General features: G+C 42.0%; 1 protein-coding gene across 20 annotated transcripts in view; it reads left to right on the top strand.

The window, feature by feature from the left end:
* RBFOX1 (RNA binding fox-1 homolog 1) overlaps window positions 1–19,970 on the top strand; it is a 2,479,215-nt gene that overhangs the window by 2,217,925 nt on the left and 241,320 nt on the right. For all 20 annotated transcript variants that reach the window (XR_015729837.1, XR_015729838.1, XM_087878443.1 and 17 more), the window contains one exon: window positions 5,718–5,960. Coding sequence is in view for 18 of the 20 variants with exons in the window: in XM_087878443.1 (XP_087734569.1) it covers window positions 5,718–5,960 (243 nt within the window). In the remaining 2 variants the exon portion in view is untranslated. The remainder of the gene's footprint in view (window positions 1–5,717; window positions 5,961–19,970) is intronic.

The following is a 19,970-nucleotide window of genomic DNA, read 5'->3' as shown; positions in this document are numbered from 1 at the left end:
TGTTTTTTATGTTTTTACCTGTCACAGGTGTGACATGTATATAATATAGGTATATAAAAACATGCCCGTAGTCGAATGCAACGTTGTGTCAAAATTTGAAAGCAATCGGTGAAGAACTTTCGGAGATGTGCGGTTATGTACAAACGGACATTTACACTTTTATTTATATAGATAGATTAATAACACAATAGTTAACTGGAAGAACAATGATAATAAAGTGTTATATAAAAGTAATAAAAATATTAATAATAAAAGGCAGACAAAATTGAAATTCCAAAACCCTTTGTTAACAAGCTATCTTTGTAATCAACTCACAGAAAATTTACCTTGATTGGCCCTGGATCAAACATACTCATTTGTTTCATGATACCAACTCTTAAATTAAGTTTACTTTATTGTCATTGCACCTCGTGCAATGAAATTAAATGCCATCTTCAGTGTACATTATAACTATAAAAATCAAACACAAACACACATCCTTCACATTCCATACAATTGAATTGAAAACCTGATATTGCATTAGAATTGCACTATAGAGTAGAATTCAATATGGTTACTGCCTTGGGATAGAAGCTGTTTTTCAGCCTATTTGTCCTTGTTTTTATTATCCTGTACTGTCTGCCAGACAGTAAAAGTTCGAAAAAAGTTCAAAAAGTTCACTTATCAATTGCTGGTTGATTGAATACAATAAGTCCAATCTCCAAAGCCAATGTATCTTCCAAAAAAAAAAAAAACACCTCCAGATGGAATTGTTCCCCAGTTAAATGGGATAAGTCCATTTCCCACTCTCCTTCAAACCTCCCTTTGACAACTTTTTAGTTCTCTATTGTCTTGGTCCACTTTCCCAGAAACAATTGTCAATTTTTGACACAACTGGAAAATTGTCAGTTGCAACCAGTGGACTCAGATTTTGTCTACATCAGTGTTTCTCAACTATGGTCACTTTAAGATGTTGTTGCTGTTAGTTGTGAAGTCATGTCTGATCCATCGTGACCCTGTGGACAACGTTCCTCCAGGCCTTCTTGTCCTCTGCCATCCCATGGAGTCCATTTAAGCTCACGCTGACTGCTTCAGTGACTCCATCCAGCCACCTCGTTCTCTGCCGTCCCCTTCTTCTTTTGCCCTCAATCTTTCCCAGCATTAGGCTCTTCTCCAGCAAATCCTTCCTTCTCATTAGGTGGCCAAAGTATTTGAGTTTAATCTTCAGGATCCGGCCTTCTAAAGAGCAGTCAGGTTTGATCTCCTCTAGGACTGACCGATTTGATCACCTTACAGTCCAAGGGACTCACAGGAGTCTTCTCCAGCATCATAGTTCAAAGACCTCAATTCTTTGGCGCTCAGCCTTCCTTATGGTCCAACTTTCACAGTCATACATTGCAACTGGGAAAACCATAGCCTTAACTATACATACTTTTGTTGGCAGGGTGATGTCTCTGCTTTTTAGTATACTGTCTAGCTTTGCCATAGCTTTCCTCCCCAGGAGCAAGTATCTTTTAATTTCTTGCTGCAGTCCCCATCTGCAGTGATCTTGGAGCCCAGGAAAATAAAATCTGTCACTACCTCCATTTCTTCCCCATCTATTTGCCAGGAATTGAGAGGGCCAGGAGCCATGATCTTAGTTTTTTTAATGTTGAGTTTCAAGCCAGCTTTTGCACTCTCTTCCTTCACCCGCATCAAAAGGTTTTAAGTCCACTTTAAGATGAGGTGAAGTCCACTTTAAAGTGAAGTCCGCTTTAAGATGAGTGGACTTCAACTCCCAGAATTCAAGTCCACCTATCTTAAAGTGGCAAAGGCAGAGAGAGAGACACTGGTCTATTTGATTGCAACAAGTATTCATTGCCATTTTGTTTAAGTGTAGCAGGGTTTCCCCCTTCTCTTCATTGGGAAAACAGAGGAGGTTAACTTGGAGTGGGAATGTGTGAAATTTTCTGCAAGTGCTTCATGGTCACTCTCATAAAATGCTGCCATGGAGATGGTTTGAAGCTTCAAAAAAGAGCTACCGGTATCTGGATGAGCATAGCTGTTGGGGAAAAAATACTTTGATACAGATGAATAGATTAACAGAGTTGGAAGGGACCTTGAAGGTCTTCTAGTCCAATTTCTTGCCCAAGCAGGAGACCCTACACCATTTCTGGCAGTCCGGTCTCTTCTTGAAAGCTTCCAGTGATGAAGCTCCCACAACTTCCAAAGGCAACTTCTGTTCCATGGATTGTTCTCACTGTCAGAAAATTTCTCCTTATTTCTGGGTTGAATCTCTCCTTGATCAGCTCAGTTGAATCTTCTCCTTGATCCATTATTCCTTGTCTGGCTTTTGGGTGCTTTGGAAAATAGCTTGACTCCCTCCTCTCTGTCGCAGCCCCTCAGAAATTGGAAGACTCCTATCATGTCTCCCCTGGTCCTTCTCTTCACTAGACTAGCCATGCCAAGTACTTGCAACCGTTCATTGTATGTTTTAGCCTCCAGTCTCCTCATCATCTTGGTTGCTTTTCTCTGCACTCTTTCTAGAGTCTCAACATCTTTTGTATAGTGTGGTGATCAAAACTGGATGCAGTACTCTAGGTGTGGTCTTACTAAGGCTTTATGGAGTGTTATTAGTACCTCCCTTGATCTTGATTGCATCCCTCTGTTAATGCAATTTGGGATTGCATTGATACTAATTAATATTACAGGATTTACACTGAATAATAATAATAATAATAATAATAATAATAATAATAATAATAATAATAATAATAATAATAAGGATTCAGACTGACAGGCACTTGGTCCACAACACACCTGACATAACAATAGTTGAAAAGAAAAAAAGTATGGTTCATTGACATTGCAATTCCTAGTGATGCACGGATTGAAGATAAGCAGCAAGAAAAAAATCACAAAGTACCGGGACTTGCAAATTGAAGTTGAGCGACTGTGGAAAAAGAAATTGTGTGTTGTTCCGATTGTAATTGGAGCCCTTGGAGCAATATCCAAAGGGCTACCCCGCTATTTAGAAATTCTAAATTTGCCGGACTTGAACATTTTGACTCTACAAAAAACCACCTTACTCGAAACAGCTTACATCCTCCGACGATACCTTAACAGTTCCTAGGTCCTTGGTTAGGACTCGAGCTGCTGAGCTATTAACCAGCCTCAAAGTCTGTGAATCTCACTAAAGATTAAATAATAATAATAATAATAATAATAATAATAATAATAATAATAATAATATCCGCAGTTCCAAGTGTCTGGCATCAACCTTCAGACATAATGGAGCCAGGGCCCCCGTGGCTAAGTATAACATTGGTTTTATTGTAATTTCTTTGTTTGATTGTTTTGAGCCACCGAGAATCATTTAAAGTTGGGCAACATACAAGATTAATAAATTATTCTAGTTGGTTGCCCAGTCAGCCAAATGATCCGATTGAATTTGGCATTTTTGTTCGCTTATGGAATCCTTCCCAAACCCCCCCCCCCCAAAAAAAAACCCAGGGTAGGCAGATGTTGTTGTTTAATCGTATTAAATTATTATTATCACTGTTAGAAAGCATTCTGTAAATAAAACGGTTGTCCCTGTTTGATTATAATTTGTTTGATAGGGCTTGCTGCTAGCATCAGGTTTAGGGCTGACTTGCTTTTTGATTAAAACCCAAACTGCTCGTATTTTAAATGAACGCTTTTATTTTTAAAATGCCTTGTACTTAAAATTACTGGTTTATACTTGGAAAAAGTCTAGTAGCCCCTTTGCCATTAACAAATTAGCAGCTCCCTTCGTCAGATTGCATAGAGAGGTTAAACACTCCAGCTGCATGCTGTCAGTCTGGGGAATTGTGACAGTTGCAGTCTACACAACCCCAAGTTGGCAAGGTTAAGAAACACGGGGCTAGACTGTGCTGGGTTTAAATTTCTGCATCAGGCTATATCCTTTTAAACATAATGCCCACCTGAAATTCTCTTTTCCTATCTCAACCTGTTTTTCCCCCTGGAGAGCTTACATGACAATCAGAAATGTTCTTTATCAATAAAGAAGACTCTGATGCTGTGGTTTTCCTTTATAACATCTGTCCAGATAGATGAGAGATAGAGCTAGAGATGATAGAGAAATATCTATTTCCATCCATCCATCCATCCATCCATCCATCCATCCATCCATCGTATCTCTCTCTCTCTCTCTCATCTATCTATCTATCTATCTATCTATCTATCTATCTATCTATCTATCTATCTATCTATCTATCTATCATCTATCTATTCAAGTTGCTATCATCTCATCTGTCCATCCATCCATCCATCCTGTCTGTCTGTCTATCTTTCTATCTTGTTGTCTGTCTGTCTGTCTCTTCAACCTGCTATCATCTGTCAGTCCATCCATCCAATCTATCTATTGATCCATCGCTCAGTCTATCATCTGCCCATTATTCATTCCATCTATCCATCCATCCATCCCTATCTATCTATCTAGCTACCTACCTACCCATCCATCCATCCATCTCTATCATCTATCTGTCTATCTGTCTGTCTATCTGTCTGTCTGTCTGTCTATCTATCTATCTATCTATCTATCTATCTATCTATCTATCTATCTATCTATCTATCTGTAATAAGAATTTCCATTGATTCAAGGAGCCTGGCAAACTTCATGAACCCAATGGACAATATTGATTTCATATTTTCAATCCCGCTTTAGGGACCATTTGAAAAGAAATTCATATTCTTTTTTTTTTAAGTGATGTGTTGATGGAAACTTTAGTTGATTTGTATCCGATCATAATTTGGGAGATTAGTTTATATTTTGCATACAATATAAATTGTTGAAAGTATAAAACACCCAAAACATGGTGTCACAGAGGGGAGGGCTTCAATTCCTATATTATTATCTAAGTAATAGTTGATAAATAATAATATGGCAGGAAACCAGGATGTCTTGTTCCTTTGTAAGTATTCATGGTTTAAAAACACTTTTAAAAATCCAATTTATTTATTTTTAATTTTTTTTATTATTGCTATAGAGTCCTCATTCACTGATAGTTTTGCAGTATAAACCGTTGTTTTTCTGGTAATGATTAAGTATTCCACAATGTATATTCATAATATTCAGCTACTACTAGATATTTGTTAGACTAAGCAAAGAGAGAGGAAAAAATGAAATCTGAAAATCAAATTATTTGACTTCCATTTCATAGGAAACCACATTCCTGTGGTTTTTAAAAAGGGGACACCATAAATATTCTGTCTGAAAGATTGTTATATTTCTGCTTTGTTTGTCACATGCTACAAGATTTAAGATTATACTGATAATTTCAAAGTTACCAGTACTCTTTATGCATTTAACTGCAATCTTATACAACTGCCAGCAAACTTCCTTTGGGCTGTTCCGTAAACCCCACCTCTATCATAAACAGAGACAAACACAATTTTGCTCCTAAGGACAGTGCAGTGATGGTTGCATGATGATTATTGGAATGATGTTATTTTACCGCTAGATTGGGCTGAGGAAAAAAAACCCAAAGATGCTGAGTTAAAAAGTTGTGTAGATTCCCCAGGAAACCTTATTTGTGAGTAAAACCAGTAGCAGTTCAGCTCCTTCCTGCAGATGGATGACTAATGGACCTTCTAGTGAGGTCCCAGCAGGAAGAGCAGCTGGACAGAAATGTGATGAAGCACCTTCAAAGACGCATAAATCTTTGCAAAGCCAAATCCCGCTCAATTTTCTCTCCCGTTGTTTCGTGTTTCCACAGGGTAATCAGGAAGCCACTGCACCTCCTGAAACGATGGCCCAGCCTTACGCCTCCGCCCAGTTTGCTCCTCCTCAAAACGGCATCCCAGGAGACTACACCGGCCCCCATCCTCACCCGACCCCCGACTACTCCGGGCAAACCACGGTTACAGAGCACACGTTAAATCTGTACCCACCTGCGCAGACGCACTCCGAACCAAACACAAGTGACACAAATGCACAAACTGTCTCAGGCACAGCCACCGTAAGTAGGTTTTTTCGTTTTATTTTTCCAACTTTCTCCTTTAAAATATACTATTCGTTTTCCAAAGCTGACAAGAGTCCTGGGCCTGGTGTTCGTTTTAGGAACCTAATGGAATGGCCTCACCTTCATAGCGGAAACGAATATTTGATGAATTTCGACTCAGATTTGATTCAGGGTAAATTTCAGCCAGTCTCCATGTCCTTCCTGGGTGTGATTTTTTAACAGCGTGGATTTCAGCAGGATTTTGATAAGACAGAGGTTTTACCAGGACCTGGGTGTCTTCTGCTGTATTGCATGAAGGAATGAATTTTGTCTAAACCTGTGTTTCAGGCCTGAAAGCCATCTTTCCATTGGATCTTCAGGCCTGCCATATTTAGTGCTGTGGGAAACTGGGAGGGGAGATTGTATGGAGCAGGGGAGATATGTAGCCATAATAACATTCCTTTCTCTGGGAGTCAAGGACATCTTGCCCTGCACCTGGAGGGGTGTGACTGGGAGGCATCTCCAGTTGGGATGGTGCATTGATTGGACCATGTGATGGACATGTTGGTGCTGGGCAGGGACTTGGACTTTCTTCTGGATGGGGAAAACCTAGAAGCTTTCAGATTCGGGTTTCCCCAGATGTGCCAATATGTCATCTCTAATATGACACCTCCTCTTTGAGGAACGCTTAGCCTCAGAGTCTTCTTTCGTTGCGGGGAGTTACTTGGAACCCTGACATGGTGTTTAAATTAGTTAACTATATTTTCAGGAGATGAGAAATAGATGCATTGATGGACAGAATCCTAGATTGTGTGGCTGGAGGGTGCACATGGGAGTGGGTGGTCAAAACCAAAAACCCTCAAGGTGTTCGTCACACTCATGTCATATATGTCAAAAGGATAAGGCTGTGGTTGTGTCGTCAAAGCACTAGTTGGGTTCTATGGTTGTGAAGCATTTTGGATTGAACAGGACAATGCTTTAGAGCTTGTGTAGAGGCATATTCCATCAACATCTTAATATCTTTTATGATTATGGGTTTCCTTTCTAATTCTATGTCAGGTTTACTTCACACTTATGCTGGATTTGGGTGTATTGCTCTCCACAATGTGGTAGGAGAGCATCCTTCTCATTTGTGTGAAGCATATAGACATATTGACTGCCATAGTTGGAGGTTTTTTATCTACTGTATTTACTTCTAGCCTGGTTGTTTGGAGGCCTAAGACAGACCTTCTAGGCTTATTGTAAATAGCACAACTGGCCACTTAGTGACTGTTTGAGGTTATGATGGACCCTAAACAAGATACTTACAACCCAGATGTTTTGAAATCCCCCTGGTCATGTGATCACATCTTTGGGCACCCTGTAAACAATCCACATTTACTGTTGTGTAACAGTACTAATGCTGTTTACAACATTCCACAGTTATTTAGAATGGTTTTTTTTTTGTGGGAACCTGGTGTTTACTTCTGCTTTCCACAAAAAAAAAAAAAGAAAAGAAAGAAAAAAAAAGCCCATTGCAAACAACAGATTCACTTAACAATTGTGACATTTGCTGCCATAAAAATGTCATAAAATTGTGTCAGTCACATGACAGCCTGCTTAATAACCCATACAACTTATGATTGTAATTCTAGGCTCAATAGCAATAACAATAGCATTTAGACTTATATACCGCTTGACAGTGCTTTACTGTTGCGGTCCGCCAGCAGCCTGGGGAGCTGGCAGAGGAGTTGGACAGTGAGGAGGCTGGAGAGGAACATGGGCCTGTCCTGGAGTCTGGAGAAGGCCCGGATGAGGGCTCTGCATCGGAGGTAGAGATGGGGACAGGGCCATCTGGGAGTGATGCACGGACTCCGGAGCCCCCAGAGTTGGACAGCAGAGAGGCAGAGGAACAGGAGTAGCCTGTTCCTAGTGCACACATGCTCAGAGGTGTTAGAAGGCAAGAGCAGTTAAAGCAAAAGGGACGACTTGAGAGTAAGGCCAGGAGATGATTGGGCCCTCCCATAAGGCTTAAATGAGAAACAGAGGCACTTGGGGCCTTTTGCAGGAAAGCAACATTGCTAACTCTGTTTCCAGTTGGCATCTCTTGTTTGTTTCTGAACTTTGTGGGGCTTTGCCAAGTAAGACCTTTGGCAGGGTGTCAAAGAAGATAAAGGTTGGTGATTATCCCTAAGGACTTCTTCTGAAGGACTTGTTTTGCAACTAATTGGGACTTAGCTGGGAATGAACATAATTCTCAGCTGTTACAATAAAATAGGTTGTTTGGGACTAATTGTGTATTGTAATTACTTAGTAATTCTAGGTCACAACATTTACAACACTCTCTAAGCGATTTACAGAGTCAGCCAGTGGTGGATTGCCCCCGGTTCGGACCAGTTCACAAGAACTGGTAGTAAAACTGGTGGGAGGCTTCACCCACCAACTCCAACATCATCAGGATGCTTTTGCGAATGCGTAGAAGCTTCTGTGCATGCGCGCACGTGGCCCCATTGCAAACCAGTAGTAAAGGTAAGTAGAACTCACTCCTGGAGTCAGCCTATTGCCTCCAACAATTTTGGGTCCTCATTTTACCCACCTCAGAAGGATGGAAGGCTGAGTCAACCTTGAGCCTGGTAAGATTTGAATTGCCAAACTGCAGTCAGCGGAAGTCAGCAGAAGTAGCCTGCAGTACTGCACTCTAACCACTGCGCCACTGTGGCTCATAATTACAATTACAGTTGTAAGTTGAGAACTCAGCTTTCTTGCAGGAGGAATAAGATGAGAAGTTCAATTTTTTTAAAAAGACTCTGCTGAGCATAGCAACAGGCATGTAGAGCCCATTCATTCAGCAAAATAATCTACAGAGGAAGATGCAATTGTATAAAATGCTTGATTTTAAATAATGTATACTCTGGGTAAGCATCAAAACCAAGCTGGCACCTTTGATGACCCTTTCAAAATCCAAGTCCAAGCAGGAGCAGGTTCCTACTCTGTGTTACCAATAAAAAAACATAATAGAATATGGTATTGAATAACAGAGTTGGAAGGGACCTTGGAGGTTTTCTAATCCAATTCCCTGCTAAAGCAGGAGATCCTACACCATTTCAGACAAATAGCTGTCCAAGCTCTTCTTAAAAGCCTCCAGTGATGGAGCACCCACAACTTTTGAAGGAAAACTATTCCATTACTTGATTGTTCTCACTGGTGAGGAAATTTCTCCTTAGTTCTAGGTTGTTTCTCTCCTCAATTTCTTTCCGAGCATTGTTTCTTGTCTTGTCTTTTGGTACTTTGGAAAATAGTTTGACCCCTTCTTCTTTGTGCAGCCCCTCAAATATTGGAAGATTGCTATCGGATCATCTCTAGTCCTTCTTTTCATTAAACTAGACACACCCAATTGTTTGTTTCAGCCTCCAGCCCCCTATTTGTCTTCCTTAGTCTTCTCTGCATTCTGCACAGGAAAAACCAGTTCTGATCATACAGTATAAATATGGCCCAACCTGTCCCAGTTTTTCACACTGTCTACCTCTAGATGAAGGGATGCGGTGGCTCAGTGGCTAAGACACTGAGATTGGCGATCAGAAGGTCAGCAGTTCAGCAGTTTGAATCCCTAGCACCACGTAACGGAGTGAGCTCCCGTTCCTTGTCCCAGCTTCTGCCAACCTAGCAATTTGAAAGCATGTAAAAAATGCAAGTAGAAAAATAGGGACCAGCTTTGGTGGGAAGGTAACAGCGTTCCGTGCGCCTTTGGCATTTAGTCATGCTGGCCACATGATCACAGAGACGTCTTCGAACCGCGCTGGCTCTTCGGCTTTGAAACAGAGATGAGCACCGCCCCCTAGAGCCAGAAACAAGTAGCACGCATGTGCAAGGGGAACCTTTACCTTTACCTTACCTCTAGATGCTTCCTTCCTTATTATTTTTTTTGCAGTTACATATTTGCCTTGCCCTGAAAGTTCAAGACAGTATATTTCTTACAGCCACCAGTATTATGCAGTAGATTAGGGGGATGAGATTGTGATGGCTTAAATTTGGATCCACCAAATCCCTGACCAAAGCTTCTTGGAAGCTGAAGAAGATTCCGAGACACACAAATTTAAGATGAATATGAATGCACACATACATGGGCTTACGTACAAATACATATATACAATATATGATGAAAGTTCACTCATTTAGGTTTGAAATTTGAAATATCTAGGGCACTTAAACTCTTACTAAGAGTTTTCTTTCCTGTTGTCTTATGTATTGATTTCTTTCTTCATCACAATCCTCTTGGGTCAGAGAATTTAGATTTCCATGGAAAATGGGGATTTTGCTGAAAATTATAAAGGTCTGCTTGAGTTCTAAAGTATTATGCAATATTGAGCCCAGCGAAACAATGAACCAACTTGGTATTAAGTAGCTTCTTAAATTTCTATGTTCCTAATTCCATTTTCCGTTTCTGTTCATGTGCAAAATAATTAAGGTGGTTTAGAAAACAAAGGCCAATTAAAAAAAGCCATTACATTTTATAATGTAACAAACCATAAACCTGAGTAAAACAATAGATTACCATGAAGGCAGCAAAATGAGCATAAGACAGATGAAATTATGATAAAATCCACCGAAAACAAAACAAACTTGCAGGAGCTGTTGTAAAAGTACAGTCTCATAATTCAATTAAAAGTAAGTGATATCTCACTTGAGTTTGACTCCCGATAATTTCATACAGACATCTGGGTTTAACCTAGCGGCAAGAATGGAATGGAATGGAATGGAATGGAATGGAATAGAATATAGAGTAGAGTAGAGTAGAGTAGAGTAGAGTAGAGTAGAGTAGAGTAGAGTAGAGTAGAAGAGGACCTTGAAATATCTATTTCATTTCAGCTATATCATTTATAATTATCATTTACAAGTTATATCATTTCACACAAGTGACTGTTCAGTCTCTTCTTAAAAATCTCCAGTGATGGAGCACTCACAATTTCTGAAGGCAAGCTGTTTAACTGATTAATTATACTCACTGTTAGGAAGTTTCTCCTTAGTTCCACGCTGCTTCTCTCTTTGATTAGTTTCCAACCATTGCTTCTTGTCCTCTCTCTGGTGCTTTAGAGAATAATTTGATCCCCTCTTCTTTTTGGCAGCCTCTGAATTACTGGAATACTGCTATCATGTCCCCCTTAGTCCTTCTTTTCTCTAGACCAGGGGTTGGCAACCTTAAACACTCAAAGAGCCATTTGGACCCATTTCCCAAACAAAAGAAAACACCGGGAGCCACAAAACGCTTCCCGTGCCTGACTATTTCTTGAGCAGCCACAAAACTAGCATATATAGTTGAATTAAACATTCTGTTTTCTTCTGAAACTTTTCTTTTCCTGGATTTATCCATGGTTGGCCTACCTGAAGTTGAAAAGCTCAATGAATTGTGTGCCGGCAGGTGTCGCACCTTGGCCGTTGTGACTCATATTTTGAGTGACCGGGAGCTGCAGCAGACGGATGAAAGAGCCACATGTGGTTCCAGAGCCACGGGTTGCTGACATCTGCTCTAGACTAACCAGACCCAAATCCTGCAGCCGTTCTTCGTATGCTTTAGTCTCCAAGCCTTTGATCATCTTAGTTGCTCTTCTCTGAACTTTTTCCAAAGTCTCAACATCTTTTTTTGTAGTATGGTGACCAAAATTGGTTGCAGTATTCCAGAAGTAGCTTACAATTGCCACCTTCTGAGTTTGATTTATGGGTTCCTTTTAGATGGATTTGTATCCCTTTTAGCTGTCCTCATCCCCATTATGGGTTATTCTTAGCCTCAGACTCCACTTTTGACCTTCTCAGCCAAGTAGAAATTTCTGGGAGGATATATTCCTTCCAGCATCACTCTCATTGTCCCTGAAGCTACCAAGCCCTTCCACCATGCCATAATGGTAATTCCCTGTGAGAGCTTATGTGTCACGATATCATTATCTGAATCATTGTCAAATCCCAACAATTGGGAATTGCACACAAGCTCGAAACCCTTGTGGGGTGATCATAGTTGGCTTCTTAAATGGGTCACATCAAATTCCCTGGTGTGGAAAGAAATAGTGTGGTCAGTTCTGCCCTCAGCTGACTTGCTGAGTAGACTGGAGATGGTTTAAAAAAAAAAAAAAGGACTCCGGTGAAAAATGGTTGTCTTTTGGAAAATGTAACCACCACTGTTGAGTTGTCTTGCCAAATATATTTCCTGCAAAGACTCCCCCCCAAAAAAATCTGTTGTGCAGATAGTCACTCGAAGTTTGATCTAGAATTGTAAAATAGGAAGGTTGCATTTAGATGGGTATTTCTCAATCTCAGCAATTTATAAGTCATAAGTCAACCATGCAGCCTGCAGAATTCTGGGACCTGAAGTTCCATGCATCTTAATGCATGGAACTTCAGCTCCCAGAATTCCGCAGGCTACGTGGTTGACTTACAGATGATAGATAGATAGATAGATAGATAGATAGATAGATAGATAGATAGATAGATAGATAGATAGAATTCTTTATTGGCCAAGTGTGATTGGACACATAAGGAATTTTTCTTTGGTGCATATGCTCTCAGTGTACATAAAAAGAACAGATATATTCATTAAGAATCATAACTTTATGATAGTCATAGGGTACAAATAAACAATCAAATCATACTAGGAAACAATCAATATAAATTGTAAGGGTATAGCAACAAGGTACAGTCATAAAGTCATAAGTGGGAGGAGATGGATGATAGGAACAATGAGAAGATTAATAGTAATAATAATGCAGGACCAGTGAACAGTTTGACAGTGTTGAGAGAATTATCTGTTTAGCAGAGTGATGGCGTTCGGGAAAAAACTATTCTTGTGTCTAATTGTTCTGGTGTGCAGTGCTCTATAGCGTCGTTTTGAGGGTAGGAGTTGAAACAGTTTATGTCCAGGATGCAAGGGGTCTGTAGATATTTTCCCAGCCCTCTTTTTGACTCGTGCAGTATACAGCTCCTCAATGGAAGGCAGGTTGGTAGCAATTGTTTTTTTTTTCTGCAGTTCTAATTATCCTCTGAAGTCTGTGTCTCTCTTGTTGGGTTGCAGAGCCACACCAGACAGTTATAGAGGTGCAGATGACAGACTCAATAATTCTTCTGTAGAACTGGATCAGCAGCTCCTTGGGCAGTTTGGGGTAGTATGGATTTAGACCATGAAGTCCAGTCTCTGTTTACTGCAGGAATCATACCCATCACACAGCTGACTAATAGCAGAGGGTCTATGTAGATCAGAATGGGTGTTCCCTGATCTTGGTTGTTTTCCTGCAGACTTTTTATGACCAGGGTTGGTGACGCCATCAGTGCAAAGGAGACCACTGAAAGCTTCATAGAGCACTGAAACTTTATTCTTTCCTGTGTTCATTTATTTATCAGACTTGTGGTGGTGCAGTGGTTAGAGTGCAGTACTGCAGGCTACTTCTGCTGATCACTGGCTGCCAGCAGTTTGGCAGATCAAATCTTACCAGGCTCAAGGTTGACTCAGCCTTCCCTCCAATGGTGGGTTTCAAAAAATTTTACTGCCGGTTCTGTGGCTTGGTGGGCTTCTCATGGCTTGGTGGGTGTGGCAGGGGAAGGATATTGTAAATCTCCATTCCCTCCCCAATCCAGGGGAAGGTTACTGCAAAATCCCCATTTCCTCCCGATCAGCTGGGACTTGGGAGGCAGAGAATAGATGGGGGCGGGGCCAGTCAGAATTTTTACTACGGTTTTCCGAATTACTCAAAATTTCCGCTATCAGTGCTCCAGAACTGGTCAGAACCTGCTGAAACCCACCTCTGGTTCCCTCCTTCCGAGGTCGGTAAAATGAGGAATCCAGATTGTTGGGGGCAATATGCTGACTCTGTAAACTGCTTAGAGAGGACTGCAAAGCACTATGAAGCAGTATATAAGTCTAAGTGCTATTGTTATTGCTATTGTATGCTGCCCATCTTGCCTAGAGGCGACCCTGGACAAGCTTGCAAACTGTAGAAGCCAGTAAAACATTAAAACGATAAATAATAACAATAATGAACATCTGACCGACTGCGTGACAAACCATAATTATTTAGAATTAAAAGATGAGGAGGAAGGGAGCAATCATGTTGTTATTGAGCCTGGTCACAAAAAGTCTGCAGGGAAAGAAGTCTAACCCACGCCTTAACCCTAACCCTAACCTAACCCCAACCCAACCCCTAACTCTAACCCTAACCCAGCGATCCTCAACCATTGTGGCTTAACAGCCTGATGGGGAGCGGGGAGAGAGGAACCGGGCTACATGAGGGGTAGGCCAGTGTGGAAGCGTGAGGACACACAGCTCAACTTGCACAAGTAACCGCCCAGTATGCATGCACGCATAGCTCAATTTGCCCATGTTGAGCTATGTGCATGTGTGCTGGCCTGCCACTCATGTAAGTTGATTTGTGCGCGCAGATGTGCACACCAGCCCACCACTCACATGGCCCAGTTCTGAATAGGCCATGGCCCGGTAGCTGGGGACGCCTGCCCTAACCCTAATCCTAACTCAACCAAGCTCGGACAACACTAAGAATCTAATAGATTACAAATTTCAGCCAGGCCATGCTCAACTGTAGAGAGAGTGACCTTGACCGAAATATGCAGCCTAGGAAAAGAAGTTTGAAATATTCTCCGAAAACTTGGGAAGCAGGGTAAATATTTGGAAACATTTCAGGCAGACCCTTCCCTAATTCACTGTGGTATGAGAAAGTGAGGGGGGGAGGTGAAGCCCAACCAGGCTTCCAAAACTGATGTCAGATCCAGCAGATCCACCAGATGAAAAGTATCACTTCCACAGGAAAACTGGAAATTGTTCTGACCTAGGCTCCCTTAAAAAGCAGGAAGCAGGGTCTTGGTCCCGGCAAAACCTCTTTTATTTACATGACTGTGAATTCCTTTCATTAACAGTCAGCAAGGCCTGTCCAAACAGTTTTTCAAAGGAATATTTATCAACACAGACCTTATCTCGCGTGGCAAGCTGCCACGTAACTAGTTTCCAAACACAGTACAAGGCAAAACTTGGCACAGAGTTTCTCAGAGTCACAGAACAAATGAATTGTTTTCTGCAAAAGCCCACTCCCCGTTCACTCTTCCTTTGTTTCCTATGGGAGGGGCCAATTACCTCCAAGGTGTGGCTTTACTCCCAAGTCGACCCTGCTTTCTGAGTTCTTGTCTTCTGGCAGCTCTGTGCATGCACACACTGGGAACAGGCTCCAGCTGTTCCTCTGCCTCACTGCTGTCTAGCTCCCTCTCTGCCTCTGATGCAAAGCCCTCGTCCGAGCTTTCCCCAGCTCCCAGAACTGGCCCATATTCCTCCCCAACCTCCTCACTGTCTGACTCTGCTGCCAACTCCACTGGCCGCCGGTGGGCCACAACAGAAACAGAGAGCAAACCTCACTCCCTTCTAGACTGATAATGTTACCTAGTTGGGTCATGAAATGTCTGCGAGAAAACAATCAAGCTCAGACAGCACCGAGGGTTCTACAGCTTCATCCCCGAGCTAGAAATATTTTCTTCTATAGAAAACTAAAGCTATGGTTTATTGAGATGGGCTGTAACAGAATCTTGCAATTATTTCCTAGCTTTCAGGATCTGTGAATTAAAACCATTAATCCATGTCCTGCACCCAGGAACAAGAGAAGTCCTGACCTCCTTCTCTGTGACATCCATTCAGCTGAAGGGAAGAAAACAATCATCTCTTTTCTCAAGGCTAAACCGACCCATTTTCCTCTAAACTCTCCTTAAAGACTCTCTTTCATTATTTTCCCCGGGGTTCAGCCAGTTTGTTGTGTTAGGGGGCTCTAAAAACTCATGCCTTCCAGTCTGCCCTTGATGTGGGAGCTTTTTGAAATGAGGAAATGAGAAAAAGGCATTTCTTAAGCCTCATAGCTAGAGGAACACAAACATTTTCATGGCGATTTAAAGTAAGATCTGGATTCCACACTCAATGTCAACATTAATTCGAATTGACCAAAGAGCTTAGAGACTTTGGGGCATCTTTCTTATACCACCTTGCTTTTTTTTTTTTTAAAGGAAGAAATTCTGCAATGTCTCAGAAAAAAAAAATGCTGCATCTTCTCAAAGCATCTTTTTCTAGCCACTGGGCATAGCAACCTGCTGGGATTTTGATTTAGACTTTCATCATCACTTGTTTTAAAAAGAGAGAGAGACCCCTACAGTGGTGAACAATTCCCCCACCCTTCTTTCATTTTTAAAGAATTTCTCCCTTCGTTGGGAGAAAATGCTGAAAATTGCCACCTTGATTTCTCCACCTGAAAAGAGTTGCACAGAATTGGGGTGGCTTTTTTTCTTTTTGGTTGTTGAGGCTTTAGTTTAGCTACAGCATTAGCTTTGGATGATAAAGATAAGTTGACTGACGTGCTATTTGTCCCGAAAGAGAGAGGATTAAGCAGTGACATGATATCTGTCTTCAAATATTGGAAGGGCTGTCAGAGAGATAATGGAGCTATTTTGTTTTCTGTTGGTTCTAGAATCTGAATCAGTCGGTTTCAAATTACAAGAAAGGAGATTGCAAAATTGGTTTCAAATATTGGTCCTCCAATTACCTGAAAGTTTTTTTGCTTTTTTCCTCTGAAAAAGTTTGAATCTCAGAGTACTTTATAACTTCTTCATTAATTCCTTCTTGAAAACACGCCCGAGCTTATGTTATTCATGTGAAATGCCGCAATTATCGTGCAGAAAATGATCGACATTGCAAACATTTGTTTCAGTGACCATTGAAATTTACAATGGTGCTAAAAGAAAAAAAAAAACAGCGACTTACAACCGGTCCTCGCGCTTACGGCCATCGGGGCATTCTCAGAGGCATGTGATCAAAATTCAGGTGCTTAGCAACTGGCATATATTTACCATTTGTGATCTTCTCATCCCAGCTTTCAACAAGCAAAGTCAATGGGGGAAGTTGGATTCACTAACAACTGCATCAGTGGTGGGTTGCTACCGGTTCTCCCTGGTTCTTGCGAACTGGTAGTGGAAATTTTAAGTAGTTCGGAGAACCGGTAAATACCACCTCTGCCTGGCCCCGCCCCCAATCTATTCGCTGCCTCCCAGCTGATCGGCTAGAAGGAAAAAAACTGTTTAAACTCTTGCCAGGGTGCTTCAAAGGGCCGCCCTATAGCTGATCAGTGGTAAAAGGCAGTGTGGTGGTAGACCAGTGCACTCCAAAAACAAATAGGCAGACCGGAATGCTCCAAAAACAAATGGGTAGACCGGTACACCTTTGCAAGCAGTTAAAAGCCTGGTAGACCAGTACCTCTGCTAAATCCTAAAGAATTGTCACATGACCATCAAACCGCGCCCACAAAATAAGCCATGCCCACAGAACCGGTAGTAAAAACATTTAGAACCCACCCCTGGCATAATCACATTGCAAACCAGTAGTAAAGATAAGTAGAACCCACCCCTGAACTGCATGATTGATTGAATAACTGTAGTGATTCCATTAATGATCCCAACAAAAAGGTCATTCTTTAATCTTCTAAGACGTGGGTGTCAAACTCAAGGCCCATGGGTCGGATCCGGGCTGTGGGTGGTTAGATCTGGCCCATGGGGCTGCCCTGAAAACAGCAAAGGACCGACTTGTGGGGCTTCTGCCAGCAAAAACGGAGCTCTGGAGGGCCGCACATGGCCCTCCCGGGCTCCATTTTCTACCGTGACGGCCTCCTGCACTTATTGTCCAACCGGACAATAAGTGTACAGCAGTACCAAAGAAGTATGACAACAAATTATCTGATTCAGCAAAGATGCTACAAGCTGATATAAAAGTTGTAGAATCATTTCAAATACTCAGAAGTATTTGCAAAAAAATAATTCCGACTGGTTGGGGTCTGGTTGCTTTCTCCTTTCCTTTCCTTTCCTTTCCTTTCCTTTCCTTTCCTTTCCTTTCCTTTCCTTTCCTTTCCTTTCCTTTCCTTTCCTTTCCTTTCCTTTCTCCTTCCCTTCCCTTCCCTACCCTTCCTCCTTTCTTTCCTTTTTCCTTTCCTTTCCTTCCCTTCCCTTCCTCCCCTTCCTCTTCCCTTTCTCCCCTTCCCTTTCTTCTCCCCTTCCCTTCCCTTCCTCCTTTCTTTCCTTTATCCTTTCCAGTCCTTTCTTCCCTTCCCTTCCCTTCCTCCTTTCTTTCCTTTATCCTTTCCAGTCCTTTCTTTGCTTTCCTTCCCTTCCTCCTTTCTTTCCTTTTTCCTTTCCTTTCCTTCCCTTCCCTTCCCTTCCTCCCCTTCCTCTTCCCTTTCTCCCCTTCCCTTTCTTCTCCCCTTCCCTTCCCTTCCTCCTTTCTTTCCTTTATCCTCTCCAGTCCTTTCTTTGCTTTCCTTCCCTTTCGTCTTTCTTTCCTTTATCTTTCCTTTCCTTTCATTCCCTTCCCTTCCCTTTTCCTTTCTCCACTTCCCTTTCTCCCCTTTCCTTTCTCCTTCCCTTCCCTACCTCCTTTCTTTCCTTTTTCCTTTCCTCTTTCCTTTCCTTTCTTTCCCTTCTCTTCCTTTTCTTCCCTTCCCTTTCTCCTTTCTTTCCTTTTTCCTTCCCTTCCCTTCCCGTTCCCTTTCTCCCCTTCCCTTTTTCCTTCCCTTCCCTTCCTCCTTTCTTTCCTTTTTCCTTTCCTTTCCTTTCCTTTTTCCTTTTTCCTTTTTTCCTCTTTTTTCTTCTTTCCCTTCTCTTACTCTAGAAACACTGAAAATGGCACCCAAAGTATCATTTGGGTATCTTAAGAAATTTCTTGTTGAGGATTGTGAAGTGGCTAATGTAAATGAGCCCTCCATTGCAAATACTTCAGGCTAATAAAGTAGACATTAATCTCCTTGATCATTTTTGAAAATGCAGAGGCTGATTATGTATGATGCATTACGAGATATTTGGCCTCTAGCTATAAATAGATTAATTTCTAGAAAGCAATTCAGTCCCTTCATTTTTTGAAAAACGTTAGCTTGATGGACAAGTGTTTCCCTACACAAAGGAGCTGTTGATGCTTTCTTCATCACCAATCAGTTCTCTGCCTCTTTATTGCTTAGACCAGTGATGGCTAACCTTTTTGCCATCGCGTGCCAGGAGCGGGGGGGCGGGGGGATCGTATGCATGCATGTCCACTCCCATAATTCTATGCATCCTGCCCCTGTGCATATGTGTGTGACCCCCATTGCCCCCTGCTCCTGGCATGCAATGGCCCGGTAGGCCCATTTCTCTCTCTCCCCAGGCTCCAGAGCCTTTCTAGGAGTCTGGGGAGGGTGAAAACGAACTTCCCCACCCCCCAGAGGCCAGAAACGGCACATTTGCCAACTTCTGGTGGGATTAGAAGGCCATTTTTTTGCTCTCCCCAGGCTCCAGAGCCTTTCTATGAGCCTGGGGAGGACAAAAAGAGCCTTCCCCACCTCCCTGGAGGCCCTCTGGAGGCCGGAAATGGTCCGTTTGATGGCTTTCAGTGGGCCCAGAAGGCCTGACAATGAGCTGAGATCACATGGCCACTGATATGGCTACATGTGCCATCTGTGGCACGTGTGCCATAGGTTTGCCATCACAGGTTTAGACAGTTCCTCCTGTTCCCAGTTTTTTTGTAGGCGACATGCCTTGTGATAGCCAGTGTTGGAAGGAAAATCTGTCTGGTTTTGTTCCAAACTGGGAGAAAGATGCTGGAAACAACATGGAGGCTGATTGGAAAGAGAGGTTTATTGATAAAGCAGAACCAGCAGGGTTTGTGGTTCTGATGCAGCTGACAAAATGGAGGTGAGAGTGGTTGGGTTTTTATACCTTCTTTGGGCTTTGTATTTGAGCTTTCTGTTCCTGTGCAAGAACATATCCTTTAATATTCTATTGGCTGTTGTCAGATTCCTATGGAGTCACAGCTGGCTCTATAGGCAAAAAGGGAGATGCAAATCCTAGCTGTTTGTCTGAGCTAATCTTGTCAACCTTTCGCTTGCCTAATTGTACTGCTTATCTGGAGTCTCTGTCTGGCCCAGTCTTTCTGAATGGATTACCAAATCTGTATTTCTAAAAGCTGGCCTCCTCAGTTTCTGCTTGGGGGCAGGGAAACTGGTGCTGGCT

The sequence above is a fragment of the Pantherophis guttatus genome, chromosome 14 (assembly GCF_059756535.1).
Source record: "Pantherophis guttatus breed Tessera chromosome 14, ASM5975653v1, whole genome shotgun sequence".
In the NCBI taxonomy this organism is placed as follows: domain Eukaryota; kingdom Metazoa; phylum Chordata; class Lepidosauria; order Squamata; family Colubridae; genus Pantherophis; species Pantherophis guttatus.
This window is presented reverse-complemented; position numbering and strand designations above follow the sequence as displayed.